This window comes from Vicia villosa, linkage group LG2 (genome assembly GCF_029867415.1).
Source record: "Vicia villosa cultivar HV-30 ecotype Madison, WI linkage group LG2, Vvil1.0, whole genome shotgun sequence".
In the NCBI taxonomy this organism is placed as follows: Eukaryota; Viridiplantae; Streptophyta; class Magnoliopsida; order Fabales; family Fabaceae; genus Vicia; species Vicia villosa.
In genome coordinates, this window is record NC_081181.1 from 185,515,159 (window position 1) to 185,531,619 (window position 16,461).

The 16,461-nt window shown below is 28.4% G+C and overlaps 2 protein-coding genes across 2 annotated transcripts; both read left to right on the forward strand.

Moving 5' to 3' along the window:
- Positions 1-1,954: 1,954 nt before the first annotated feature.
- On the forward strand, positions 1,955-3,109 carry LOC131650855 (uncharacterized). The gene has a single exon (XM_058920563.1). The coding sequence runs from the start codon at positions 1,955-1,957 to the stop codon at positions 3,107-3,109; it is 1,155 nt and encodes a 384-aa protein (XP_058776546.1).
- Positions 3,110-10,910: 7,801 nt separating this feature from the next.
- LOC131650856 (uncharacterized) lies at positions 10,911-11,984 on the forward strand. Its single transcript, XM_058920564.1, has one exon. It carries the CDS (start codon positions 10,911-10,913, stop codon positions 11,982-11,984), a length of 1,074 nt encoding a protein of 357 aa, XP_058776547.1.
- Positions 11,985-16,461: the final 4,477 nt, after the last annotated feature.

The following is a 16,461-nucleotide window of genomic DNA, read 5'->3' on the forward strand; positions in this document are numbered from 1 at the left end:
ATACTATGTTATTAATTATATTTATGAAACAATTTTGTCTTTCTGTTTTTTCATTCTTATTACAATTTTATTTTTATTTTAAAAATAAACAACTTTGGTAAACAATTTGGTTTTTCTTATTTACATTTTTATTACATTTTGATACAAAAGCGTACGTACTATGCCAGAATCCGTGCAAACTCGCAAGTTATTTATTTTTTGTATGATTAAAAAAATAAAAGTAAATATATTTTAAATAATATATGAATCCGAATACGGGAAAAATGTATTTATTTATATTACTAAGATTTATTTATACAATTAAACTAATATTTTCAAATACTATATTATTGGTTGATATTTATAAAACTAACTAATTGCATAAATAATTTTATAAATAATGTCAAAACAAATTTAATATTTACATACGGAAAAATATACGATTTATCCAAATATTTGTAAATATATGAAAAAACTATATTTATGCTCCAAATATAAATAAAAATATTTATATTTTTTTAAAATAATAAACTTTTTGGTTAAACAATTTTCTATTTCTATCCTTTAATTTTTATTACATTTTGAAAACAAAACTGTGAGTAACACCAGTATCTGGGCGAATGCACGAGTATTCAAATTAGAATTTGTGCGAATCCACAGGTTGTTACATTTTTGTATACAATTAAAGAAAAGAAAAATAAATAAATTTAAAATTATGTATGAATCCAAACACGAGAAAAATGTGTTGTATTTTAATTATTTATGTAACTAATATTTTTATTTTAAAATTATTTTTAATTTAAGATATAATATGTTTTAAAATAATATATGAAAAGTTGAAATATATTTTATTTTTGGTAAGACAATTTTTTTATTTTAAAAATAGATATTTTTATTTTAAATAATAAACTATTTTGGTAAAACAATTTTTTTATTTTAAAAATAGATATTTTTATTTTAAATAATAAACTATTTTGGTAAAATAATTTTGTTTTTTATTTACTTTTTTATTATATTTTAAAAATAAAAATGTGCTTACCACACCAGTACCCGTGCGAACACGTGTATCCCACTAGTTTTTTTTTAGAATAATTATATATCAAAGGATATAAAATAGATGGTTATAAATATAGATATTGAATAAAAATAACAAGAATTTATGGCATTTGATTTTATTTGATAATTGTAATTATATGACTTAACCTATTTTTAAAATAAGGTGATTAAAAAAATTAAATTATTAGGTACAATTTTACATATTGATTTCTTATCATTAAGAGAAAATCTCAATTTTGAAAAAAATCTAATACTTTAAAACTTTGATCTAGTAATAAATTTTATATTTCTAATTTTAACATTAAATTCTTTTTCTTTGTTTTGGTTCCATAATTAACCTTTTTTCTAATTACAAATTTTTGTTACATTTCTTAATCAATTACTTTATTAATATTCTGTATATACATACAAATCAATAAAATATCTGAGAGATTTAATATAAATTTGATTTGAAAATATGAAAATAAGGTAATCAATAAAAAATATTACATACTTTATTTATTAATTTATCATAGATATATAATGATTTTCCAGTCAAATATCCTTATTTGGTTATAAATATTAAATACCTCCAATATATCAATATTCGCTTATCTATTATTTTAGAAATCGGTTATTATCATAGTCATGATTTTAGGAAAAAAGTATAATCAAATCAATTTTTTAAAATAATCCTAATAATGATAATTTATAAATTTATTCTACTTTTGCAGAGATTATTAAAAAAGAAAAGTTAATTTTGATAAGCATCAACTTAAATGTTAAAGCTAGAATTTCATATTTCAAATATATAAGTAACCACTTCTCGAAACTATTATATGTATCTTTCAATTCCTTTTGTTTCCATCCACTCCAATCTCTTTCACTTGTTGGTCTTGTGATATAATTTAATTATCTTTTTTTCACCATTCTCAACAACATGGACGTATTTGAAGATTTTGCTTTTGAAATAGGTTCTTGGCTACCAGCAAAGAGTATTTGTAAGTTCAAATCAACTTGTCATTCATTCTCTAATTTTTCAAAAGAAATTCTTTTCATAACAAAACAATCTCAAAATTTGTTTGAGAAAGGTGACACATGTTTTTTCATTCAACCTGATCCAATAACTCAGAGACACAATAAAAAGGTAGAGTTCCATTCTTTACCAAAATACCAACAATCTTCTGGTATTCCTAATCATGTTTTAAGTTTTCTCTCAAGTTCCATGTGTGTCTTAGATTCTAGTAATGGGTTGGTTCTTTGCCACATTATTAATGATGATCCAATTAATATTTTCATATGTAATCCAATTACAAAGTCTTGGTTTCCTATTCCTATTCCAGATTCACTTCAAAAAAACCATAAGCTCGCAAATATGAATATAATGTTAGAATGCTCTTTAGATGACTACAAAGTGTTTCTCTTTGAAAATACATCAGAATGGTTTCCAGCTTGTTATGTTTGCAATGTTTATCATGGGAAGGAAGGTGTGTGGCAAACTATGGAAAACAATTTTTTACCCGGTGGTAGGAGCATGAAGTTCGACATGCATGTGTTTCATAAAGGATCGCTTCATTTTATTTCAGATAGCGGATGTTACTTGTCACGATCAAGTTCGTTTTATAAGCCGTATATAATGTCTTATAATCTGGATAATGGGATCTCATGCATGCTAAAGTTGCCAAGACAAGCTCTAAAAGGTTGTCATATGAAGTGTAACATGGGCATATTCAATTGGGGTAAGGTGAATAGTTCTTATAGTTCTATTTGTTTGGTAAAACTAAGAAAGTGTGTCATTACTGTTTGGTTCTTAAAAGATTATGATTCAAGTTTATGGCAAAAGGTTTTGAAGGTAAGAGTGAGAGCGTTGGGATTGAGGGAGAAAGATCCTAATGTTACAGGATTTACCATTATGAACGGAAATCTTTTAGTTTTTTCGACAGAAGAAAAAATGTATACTTGCGCTTTAGATGATGAAAACTTTATGATGGTGGAAGAAATATGCCAACATAGCTGTGGATTTAACACACGCTTTATCTCCTACTCTGATACACTTCGTTCGTGTGGAACTAATGCTGAAATTATGCCCTGTTAGGAATTGATGATGATGCTGAAATTGCAACAGTTTCAAACTGATACAGCTTACGAACGAGTGTGTTGTTTTGAAAAAAAGTAAGATTGCGGAGATTTTAAAATGCGAGAATTTACAAAAATCAACTTTTCAAACAGATTGCACATGACAATCGATTGATCTAAAGGGGCAATCGATTGCTTTCTTTGAAAACTTGATATTTTACTTTTGAAGGATATTTAATGATAGCTTATGAAACATATAAGTTTAGGAACATTAGAGATGAAATGATGAATGATTTTCTGAGCTACTAAAGCTTATATACATATAAATTGTCATAGTACCTTAATATTCATGATTCAATCTTGATTTCCAAATATTATGACAAATTTATACTTGATTTTAATCTCTTTCTTCTTTGGTCTTTCTTCTAAGATAAATTTTTGTCTTCACTAAAACTAAGCTAAGATATATGAAATATTTTTCACAATCTCCCACTTTTTTATGATGATAAAATATATTGATGGGAAATTTTTTCTTGACACTTGATTGCTCCCCCTATCTTGTATATCTCCCTATTTCTTTTACAATTAATGTTTTTGTCTTTGGTATCCTAAAAAACAACAAACACAACCATCTATCTTCTCCTCTTTTTTGATGTTATCAAAAACAAAAAGAGTAAAATACAATGGAGTATAATAATATAAAGGAAATGTTACATTAGATAAAAGATACTTATCTTTTTTACAAAGATTTGATGTCAATGTTGATATCAAAGTAATGTTCTTCAAATTATATTTATTCAAATAAAAGTTTTAGAACTACCATATCATATGGTGTTATATCTTAAAAGATCATTCTTAAATTGATAATACTAGCATATGATCTTCAATTACCTACAAAATGATTATTAGTTCTTTCTAAGTATCTAATATTCTTTAGATGTTCTTAGGTTAGATCTCTTTCTCACTCATACATATTCACTATAAAGAATACAATAATTTCTTATGTACCAAGTACCAGGAGTATGGTGAAAAATGATAACTATTTTGCCGGTGCTATTTTAAGTAAGATGAAAAAAGGTCGGGGGACTGTGTTTTGGTATTCGAAATGGTTAGGAAATCAACCATTGAAGGAAGTGTTTCCAGAGGCTTTTGACATAGCTAACAACAAGAGCTGCAGTGTGGCCGATGCTGGTTTTTGGAGTGGCTCGGTCTGGAATTGGAACTTGGAGGCTTTGATGGACTGTGCAAAACCGGTTATTCAGAGGCATATGGAGGAAATTATGGAGCTGCTGGCCAATATTACTTTGAAAAGGGAAGCTGTCGATATCTATGAATGGTTGCCACAGGGATAAGGAAAATTTATTATCAGTTCATGTTACTTGTTATTTTCTGATGAGGCTTGTACAGGGTCTGTCATCTCTAGTGTTGTTGTGAAGGCATTGAACAATATGTGGAAGGTTGAAGCTCAAACCAAGTTGTTTTTTTTTTTTGTGTAGAGGGTTCTTCTTAATAGGATCTCTATAAAAGATCAACTTTCCAATCGTAGTATTCTTACAAAGGTAATTGATCTTAGTTATGTGTTTTGCTCGACGCAATATGAGAGTGTTTCGTATATTTTTGGATCTTGTTCTATTGCGGATTATATTTGGAGAATATTTTTTAGTGGATTGGATCCCTAAAAGAGTTGACTTTGGAGGAGTATAAGTCCTTATTCTTTAAATATGGGAAGGTAAAGAATAAAATGAAGAGGAAAATTGTGGCAGTGATTTGGTTAGTATCGGTGTGAAGTATATGGTCAATGAGAAATGATATTATCTTCAATCAGGTTGTCCCTTCCTTTGACAATTGTATGTCGGCCATAGCATTTAGGTCGTAGATATGACTTTCTTCTTTTTGCAAATTAATTGATTATATATATATAGTAACTTTTATACTTGGAACACTCCCCCTCCTTTGTTTAGGGAGGTAGAGGTTTTCCGTCTTGTTGATTGAGTGGAGTATCCATTATAATCCCTTTAATAGATTTATTGCCTATTAAAAAAAGACTGTGGTGATAGGTATATATATATATATATATATATATATATATATATATATATATATATATATATATATATATATATATATATATATATATATATATATATATATATCTGGGTACTTGTGCATGTGCGTGTGTGAGCCAACGGTTGAACAAAATAACCGCATTGATATCCCTTTTATTTTTATTTTAAAATAAATAAAAAAGAAAAGGCGCGCCTTAACGTTAAAGGAATAAAATATTTGAGGGCGCTGAGGTTCGAACCCATGAAAGCATGATAGTATCACCACGGTGAGTTCAATAACTATTATTATATCCTAACAATATTAAATTTTAAAAAATTAACGATGTCACCACGATGTTTGGAATAACCGTAAAAATTGGAAATTGTTATTTGTGCATTTTGTAGTTGTAACACCTCAAATTCTCCCCGAAAATTATAATACGAAAAATATCAGAGTATTTAAAATTTTCAAACAACACATTGGAGTATCACATATCAACATAAAACTTCAACTTGTATTTCATTCAACAATGATACATAGCATTCGAATTAACAGTCAACTATCAGCTTATCTCAACTCAGACAACTTTGAAGTATAATAAGTACCTCATATTATTCAACTTTGAAACAATGGTTATAATAACAACAACTAAAAACATCGACAACATAGAAATAACATTATAAACGACCCCCGAGTGCTACGTATCAGAGCGATACACCAACAGGACTCAATGAAGCAACAAACTTCCACAGCTATACTTGAGTACCTGCCTATTTCTCATGGTAGGGGAAACATCAGCAGCAAGGGTGAGATATCAAACTATATAAATAGGATCATGATAAATCATATATTAGGTAAAGAATATAAATGAATCACCGCCTCACACATCATCAACATAAACAGCACAAAGAACATCATCATTGAATAGTCATGATATCAACATATAAACATATTCAACAAGTCATCATATAAGCATCTTCAACAAGTCAACACATAGGCATCTTCAACAAGTCAACATATAAGCATCTATATCGTCATATAAGCATCACAATGCATAATCAACAACTCCAACCAACAACAACGGACAACGACTCAAATGTGACTCAACTGTGCATATGCATGTGGTACCAATTGAAGCTTCAGCCCCCGTCACCAATTGCCCAATTCAGAGGCACAAGGCATAAGCCTTCGTCACTAGTTTGCCAATCCAGGCCGTCACAGAGTATGCATATGAAATGTGACTCGACAAACAAGACAATACAGCATACTCATCACAATCACATATCGTCACGAGGCATAAGCCTATATCACAATCAATTACCATCTTTACGAAGTAATTCACGTCACCATAATATTTCATCTTCACTTAGTCACAAAATCATCATCACAAATATATACAACATCACGTAATACAAATCATCACAAAACATCGTCATGTTTCGACACATCATCGCAATTATACAACTTCGCATATAAACAAGTCATTACATATATATCCTCATGCTTCGGCATATGACAACAAACATACAACTTTGAGTATTAACAAAATCGTCATAAATATACAATTCACATATCATCAAGATTATTACAATTATCATCACGTTTCGGCACATCAGCACAATTATTCAATTTCACATATTAACAAAGTCATCTAAATCAAAACCATAATTTTCGATCAATTCGTAAGATAATCTCAACATGCTAATTTATCAAGTAAGCCGAATCAACTTCCAATTATCAACTAATTCAATTAGACATAATATTATTTATCAAGACAACATCATTGGCATAACAATATATTATTCTCAACATAAATATTCAACTAAATCACGATTACGATCAAATTCTCAAGATACCGTAATTTACCGATAAACCGAATAATTTATCCAAGTCTAAGTATATTTCTATTAATTAGAATTATTGAAATTAATTCTACTATCTAATTTAATCAACCGATTAATGATTATATTATATTAATTCCAATTTTCATTATATTCTATTCCTAAAATGTGTGTCAATTCCCATCACAAAACTAACATTTATTTATAAAGAATATTTAAATCAAACACAATTTCGGTCGATCCGTAAAATATCACAATTTTAACAAAATAACACCACCACGTTAATCTACTAATTAAATTTATACCACGTAAATTTTCATCAAATTCCAAACAACTAATTATACTGTTTAATACAGCTATTTCGGTCAAACGAAACTGTTTGGAATACATTTGTTCTATAATTTCTATTATTTCACAATTATACTTCATTATACTATACTATGCCATTATATACTTCTATTATATAACCATTATGTACTTCTATTTTATATAACCATTATATATATATATATATATATATATATATATATATATATATATATATATATAAATATATATATATATATATATATATATATATATATATATATATATATATATATATATATATATATATATATATATATATATATATATATATATTAAGTACCATATGATAAAGTAGAAATAGAAGAAAACAAATTTGCAGAATGTACAGGAACATCACATGGTAAAGCAACCTAATGGAATAGCATTAAGATAGATATAAATGATAACAAAAGGGACATCATACAGCAACGTAATTGGAATGAGCTGGTAAACAAAATAAATTAATTAAAGTGATGTTTCATTTCTTCTACATGTCAATCTATAATATATATACTCATTAAGGGGTGGTAAGCAAACACACACAAAGGAGTTGCCGGCCGTCACAGATAGAAGTGCCGACCGTCGCCCACTTCCGCTAACAGGTGCTAAACATTTCATTATTAATTTGTTTCAACAATTTTTCAAATATGCATAGCCTTTTCATATTAATACTAAATTCAATTTTTTTATGAACAACAACAGTGATAGAAACAAATTCAGCACAACACAATGACCAATTTATACCCTAAACCCACATTCAATCCATCATATTTACATATAGGTAGTAAGAATCCCCCTTACCTTAGATTCAGTGCAGCTTTAAGGAATTTCAATGGAGATTTTGAGAAAAATGGCACTTGAGAGCAACACCTAGGGTCTCATTCTTCTCCTCTTCACAACCCTAGCCTCCCTTTTCCTTTCTCTTTCTCGGTTAACTCTACTAGCTTCCTCTTCTATTTTCCAAAATGACAAGTGATACCACGTTTAATTTAGTCATTTACTTCATAATGGGCCTAATAGAAATACACGTACATATTTAATGATCCATAACTTAAGCCCAATATTATTTTCACACTTAATATAAAAATAATACTTCCACTTAAACTCCATTAAAATAAAATCCGATTATTTTAATATACCGACTTATTACTCAATGTCTCATATTTCCGGTCTAATCTTAATTACTCGGAAAATTCCCAAAACGCTAAACATTAACTCATTAATATTTTTAATACTAAAAATATTAAAATCTTCGATTAAATATCGATCTGTTATCCCGAACTAATACAGACTAAATCATCCCAAAATGCCAAAATTTCAATAAACATCTCAATAAATAAATAATATTATTTTTAATATTATTCTTCCGACTATCCGACTAAAATTCGACTTTAACTTAATAAATCCAAATACACCTCTTAAAATAATACCGACAATCATAATTCGACTAAATCCAATATTTAAATCTTTTAATAATTTAATTAACCAATTAATTAAATTCGGGGCGTTACAATAATAGTAAAAGAGAGTCGGGATAAGATGCCACTATTTTTCTTGATGTATATTCAACCAGGGAGAAATGTGGAACTAGAAGCAGATACACGCTTCTTTATCTCTCAATTTTTAGAATATCTAATAATATATATATATATATATATATATATATATATATATATATATATATATATATATATATATATATATATATATATATATATATAATTTTTGTAGGAGTGTAATGGTATTAATATTAGTTTTTTAAGGTTAAAGTTAGGGGTGAGTATATACTAGGCCAAGTAATAGGGACATACGACGTAGTCTACTTAGGTCAAGGTTGGACCAGACTCTTTTTTAAACATAAAAGGCTTATGCGTTATTATAAGATTTTTTAACTAAAAAGGCTATGTCATAGGCCATAAGAAAAGTCTTATACGCCCATCAGATCGACCTATATAAATAATAATGAATAACTTTATTATTATTATCTTGAATAAGTTGAAAAAATCTTATGAACAATGTCTTAAGTTGTTGTTATAAATTATTTTTATAAGCTCTCTTAATCAAATAGTATCACAAAACTTATGAAAATAGGTAAACTAGAATGAGTCAATGAAATAAATATTTAGTCTCATTGATCTTTAAATTTGTTAGTCTGTTTAACATTAGTTGAACTGCTTATTTAAAAATGTTCGATACAATAGACTTTTTAGTAGGCTAATAGACCAATCAAACTTTTGAAAATACTACTTCAGACCTAAAAACTAGTCTATGATAAGCTACAGACCAGACTTTGGATTTAAATTATTTAGTATGTTAAACTTAGTTTTGACAAAACCCAGAATTTTTGAAAATTAAGTTGTCTAAAAACTTAAATCGGCCTAAAAACTAGTCTATGATAAGCTACAAGCCACTGAATAATAGAATGATAGTTTCAAATTAAGTTGTTAGTTTTCCCACTAGAATTTTTGGAAATTAGAAAAAACCCTTGAAATAGTTTAAATTAAAATGGTCAGAGCAATTGGATATTTTTGAGATTTAGAATTGAGAAATTTTAATTTTTTTGTTAAATACAAATTCAAGGATTTATTGGAAATTTGATAGGTAATTTTTTTTAGTATATGTACATATTAAAGTAGTTAAAATTGATAGATATAACTATAGAAATATATTATAAATAACAATAATTTAAGGTATTTAATTTGATTTGGTTTGATTATTGTGATTATGTAAATTGACCTATACTAAAAATAGATTAAATTATTGGGGAAAATTATGAATAATTATTACTTATTTTAAAGAGAAAATCAAATTTTAAACAAAAAAGTTGTGCTTTAAAACTTTCAACTAATAATAAATTTTTTATTTCTAATTATAATTTATTGTTATATTAGTTATTCTTTGTTTTAGTTCCATAATTAACTTTCTTTCTAATTAAAAATTTCTACTATTTATTTAATCTTGGACATTTAATTATATTAAATGTTCAAACTTAAATTAATTGAGTTATCCGGGTAATTTATTTAAGTTGAATTATCAGATTTAGTCGGATTGATTTTTATAAATTCTAAAATTCCATGATGATTTATGATTGATGTAAAAATGATAAAATTTTATAGATTTGTAAATTTTTTTGCATACTATATTTATTAATACCATTTAAATATTTATTACTTTTCCAGTCAATCATCCTGATTTGCTTACAGATACCTCGAATATATCACTATTCCCTTATCACTAATTTTAGGAAGTGGTTATTATTAATAAATAGTAAAAAGGTGTTGATTTTAGAAAAATAGTTTAATCAAAATTACCTTTTAAAAAATTCCTAATAATTAATTTTCAGAAAATACTGTTTGAAATTTATTCTTTTTTTGAAAAAATATTTAGTAAGAAAATTTAATTCTGATAAGCAACGATTTAAATGTCATGGCTAGAGCTTCATAAATCAAATATATAAGTAACGACTTCTCTCTATTTGATACTTACATCTCCATCTTTTCTTTCCATCCGCTCAATTCACTTTTACTTGTTGGTCTTGTCTTATAATTCAATTCTTTTCTTTCACCAATCTCAAGTCTCAACCATATGGACGTGTTTGAAGAAATTGCTTTTGAAATAGTTTCTTGGCTTCCGGCAAAAAGTATTTGTAAGTTCAAATCAACTTGCCATTCATTCTCTAAATTTTCAAAAGAAATTCTTTTCAAAACAAAACAATCTCAAAATTTGTTTGAGAGAGGTGACACATGTTTTTTCATTCAGCCCGATCAAATAAGTCAAAGATACAATAAAAAGGTAGAATTTCAGTCTTTACCGAAACACCAACAATATTCTGGTATTCCTAATCATGTTTTAAGTTTTCTCTCAAATTCCATTTGTGTCCTAGATTCTAGTAATGGTTTGCTTCTTTGTAACATTATCAATAATGATCCTATTAATATTTTCATATGCAATCCAATTACAAAGTCTTGGTATCCTATTCCTATTCCAGAGTCACTTCAAAAAAACCATAAGTTTGAAAATATGAATATAATGTTAGAATGCTCTTTAGATGACTACAAAGTGTTTCTCTTTCAAAATACATCAGAATGGTTTCCATCTTGTTATGTTTGCAATGTTTATCATGGGAAGGAAGATGTGTGGAAAACCATGGAAAACAATTTTTTACCCGGTGGTAGGAGCATGAAGTTCGACATGCATGTGTTTCATAAAGGATCGCTTCATTTTATTTCAGATAGCGGATATTACTTGTCAAGATCAAGTCCTTTTTATAAGCCGTATATAATGTCTTATAATCTAGATAATGGAATCTCAAGTATGCTAAAGTTGCCAAGACAAGCTCTAAAAGGTTGTCAGATGAAGTGTAACATGGGCATATTCAATTGGGGTAAGTTAAATAGTTCTTATAGTTCTATTTGCCTGGTGAAACTAAGAAAGTGTTGTATTACTGTTTGGTTTTTAAAAGACTATGAGTCTAGTTTATGGGAAAAAGTTTTGAAGGTAAGAGTGAGAGCATTGGTATTGAGGGAGAAAGATCCTAATGTTACAGGATTTACCATAATGAATGGTAATCTTTTGGTTTTTTCAACGGAAGAAAAGATATACAGTTGTGGTTTGGATGATGAAAACTTTATGATAGTCGAAGAAATAATGCTAAAATAATGCCTTGTTAGGAATTGGTGATGCTGAAAAGAATTCTATGTAATATAATTGTTATTCTCTCATATACAAAATTCAAGGAATCCAATTACTTTCATTACAATTGCATGCATTTTTAAGTATACTCATTAGAGTTTTCGTATTTTTTGAAAAATTTTAGTATTTCTTATTGGATTTAATCCAAATCCAAAGCATAATTATTTTGGTGTGATATTCCAAGCCCGGAGAGTATGTCGGATAGTTTTTTTTTAATCAAGTTGTATAGATGAAGAATAAATGTTCAAAACACGATTACAAAGGATGGCCGAAACTCAAGCCACAAAAAAAGGAAAATTACACATCAAATAGATTCTAAGATAAGTATAACAAAGGGTTTTTGCTAAAATCATAAAAAATGTGATTGGAATGGGTAGTTTTCCCTATATAAGACCATCTCCAAAGCAAAGCTTTGCAACTCCATGTGACATCTCTAGCATTCCATTCAACATCCTTGAAAAAAATGTCGTTCCTACATAACCATAAAGACCATAAAACGGCTAGCCAAGCACTTTGCTCCTTGCCTCTTTTGAATTTCAAACGACGACACGAATAAAACCACAAAAGAAAGCTTTCTTTAAATCCCACATTTTTGGAATGAGGAAAACCCAACCAACCGGCAATATCCTTCCAAATCCCTTCCACTTTTTGACAATCCAAGAACGAGTGACAAGGAGATTCGGGAAGGGAATTACAAAAAGCACAAAGAAGGTTGGAAGAAGATGGAACAATACCTCTAAAATTGAGCAAATTCTTGGTAGGAATCCTATTCGAAAAGCATCTCTATCCGAACGCTCGAACTTTCAAAGGAACATCATTCTTCCAAAAATGAGTAAAAACAACATCATGTCTATTTGTCGGGCCAAACGGAATTTGTTTCTTACATAGAGCAAGGTAACAAGATGAAACGGAAAACAAGTGATCATCAGTGAGCAACCAATCCGCTAAGTCATGACCGAACCGTTGCGGAAAATCAGCGGGAAGACACCGGGACAGCAGCCTCCTGTCTGCGCCAGTGTTTCTGGCCGCATCACTAGGAATTCCAAAATTGTTCCAGCCCCATAAACCGTTTCTCCAACCGCCCAAGCTCGCTATAGACGCATCCTTCAATAAAGAAGCATCATACAAATGAGGAAACCGGTCTTTAAGAAGCCCCCCTTCAATCCACTGAGATTTCCAAAAGGATGTAGTAAAACCTTGTCCTACCCGAAAAACACAAGATTTCGCAAAAAAGTCTTCCAAATCCCTACCACCTAACGAACAAATATCCATCCACCAAACCGAACACGATTCTTTCTTATCAATCTTTGCCCCTCCCTTCACCGCTCGTAAATTAATATCATCATACTGAGCCTTCAAAATTCGAACCCAAAGTGAGTCCGAGTCTTGTAATATTCTCCACCTACACTTATAAAGTAAAGCATTATTAAATTCTTCCATCCTTTTCAATCCAAGACCACCATTCTCTATCGGAAGGCAAACATCATTCCAACTAATCCAATGCGCTTTTCTCAACTCTTTCGAACCTCCCCACAAGAAATTGCTTTGGATGCTAGTGATCTTCCTTATAATCTTCTTAGGAGCTGTGTAGAAAGATAGACTAAATATAGCTAAACTAATAAGAACCGACATTAAAAGTACAATTCTCCCACCGAAACTCACCCATCTACTCTTCCAAGAATACAACCGCCTCTTGAATTTGTCCACCAAGGATCTCCAAGAATTTAACCTCCTAGGATTGGCACCTATCATGATTCCAAAAAAATTTGAACACCTTCTCTTCTTTCCTACAAGCAAGAAAAGTAGTAGCTACTTTTGGTATTATTATTTTGTATTTGGTTAGCATCGATTGTGTTTTTTTTTTTTAACACAAGTGATTATTGAAAAAAAATATTTACAATTTCTCGTAATTGAAAATATTAAAAATATATTCGAGTAAATTTTTCCATTGTTTTATATAATTTGGGTGATCTATTGTCACTTCTAGGAACTTTTAATTTCTTGATTTTCGTATACGTTCAAAAAGAAAAAGAAAAAAAATCATTCATTCTTATTCGTTCAATTTAAAAAATAATTATCATATTAGAATGAAATATTGATCTTCCAATATTTAACAATACAACGAAATATTAAAGTCAACTATTGAATGAGTATCATATTAAAAGGCCCTAATGATTAAAAAAAAAAGATCAGAGAGATGAAAAGATGCAAATACAAAAGAAGGAAATAAAGAACTGAAATATAAAGCGATAAAGGAAGGAAATAAAGGAAGAGAGAAATATTCTAACGCTTCCGACCGCGCCCAAAACGGAATTGCATAGCAAATTCACTACAACAAAACTGATTTTAGGCAACAACAGAATCGCGGCTTAATGTAAGAAAACCACGGCCTAAAGCTTTAAGGGCCGGTTCTCAGGCGTGGAATAACGGTCATTGACTATTTCTCCGGAGTGAGGTTTTTTCATTTCTACCCACGAGTTCTTAACACCATCACCTAACTATCAAAAATCCACGGTTTAAGTTATAGTTTTTTGGTTACGGTTTTCAAGTAGCAACATTAATTAACCGTTCCAAAAATATATGAAAAGGCAACTGTTATTAATAGTAATAGATAAAACTCGTAGTTTAATCTTTAATTTCATTTTTAACAAGGCACACATAACCGCACCTAAAACATAAGAAAAGTCCACGTTCTTTATGAAGCAAAACATGAAAACGTCGCCTATAGATTGAAAAACAAATCAAATGTAATTGATTTATGTTACTTCCATGTTGTGTACTTTAGACTTTTATAGATATAATAATATAATTTTCTATTGATTTATATGGTGATACATTTTCGGTCATATACCTTCACATTACACTAATAATTATTTGCCAATATACTAAATGATACGAAGCACAATTATAAATTAAAAAATATATCAATATGAAGTATTTTAATACGATGAAGTTTAATAAATTCTTTGAAATGTAAGAATAAATATTTTAAAAAGAAATTCAAGAGTTATGTAACTCCATTAAATAAAACATAATGGTCCATATTTGAATCAATGATGTTCTTTATCACGTCCATTGTGTTGAAGATCATGAGAATTATCATCTTGAAAATTATCATATAGAAGATCCTCGTCATCTTCATCATACTGAATATCCTCGTCGTCATCATATTAAAAATCATCATCATCTTTATCATAATGAAGATCGTCCTCATGGAGATCTCCATCTTGTTCATCTTGAGGATCCTCTTCATTTCTAACCTGTAAATAGGATGAAATATACTAATTTATTACTTGATAATGAAGTTACAATATTCAAAGCAGCATATGCGAAGTTTCAACTAATGGCTCAACATCCACGCAACAATGATCCAATTCAAGCAGTTGATTTTTTCTCGTTAATTTTTTTTTATCCATCCATAAGTAGAAAATTCAAACATTATGAGACAAACTATTGAAACCTAAACAATAACACATTAAAAGATTTTAAAACATAAACTTGGATGAAGACGAACATGTAAGATAATCATTTACTAAGATTTGAAGAAGACAAAAACGCTGCATAAGTTAGGGGTTTCAAAATGAGTGAGACGAGTCACATAGATGTTAGTGTTTCGTTTTGAGAGAGACGAGTGAAATAGATGTATGAGTTTTCTTTTGAGAGAGACAAGTGAAATAGATATTAGAGTTTTCTTTAAAGAGCGAAGGCTATAATGTACTAAGCGAGAGATAATTTTGCTAATATATAAATATGTAACAACTTTCCCCACGTACTGTTGGTAAGACGAACCGTGATAAAATGATTGAACTTTACACCCTGATTAACTAAAAGAACCATGGTGACTTAAAAATATTTAGAGAGATTGAATATTTTTGAGATTTAAATTGAGTAATTTAAATTTATTGAAAATTTGTAGTAAAAAATTTTTTAGAATAATTATATATCTAAGGCTATAAAATAGATAGATATAAATATAGATATTGAATAAAAATAACAAGAATTTATGGCATTTGATTTGATTTGATAATTTTAATTATATGATTTAACCAATTTTAAAAATAAGGTAATTAAAAAAATTACTTTATTAGGTAAAATTTTACGGATAATGATTTCTTATAATTAAGGAAAATCTCAATTTTGAAAAAAATCTAGTACTTTAAAACTTTGATCTAGTAATAAATTTTATATTTCTAATTTTAACATTAAATTCTTTTTCTTTGTTTTGGTTCCATAATTAACCTTTTTTCTAATTACAATTTTTTGTTACATTTCTTAATCAATTACTTTATTAATATTCCGTATATACATACAAATCAATAAAATATCTGAGAGTTCTAATAGAAATTTAATTTGAAAATCTGCAAATGAGGTAATCAATAAAAAATATTACATACTTTGTTTACTAATTTATTTTATATATATATATATATATATATATATATAT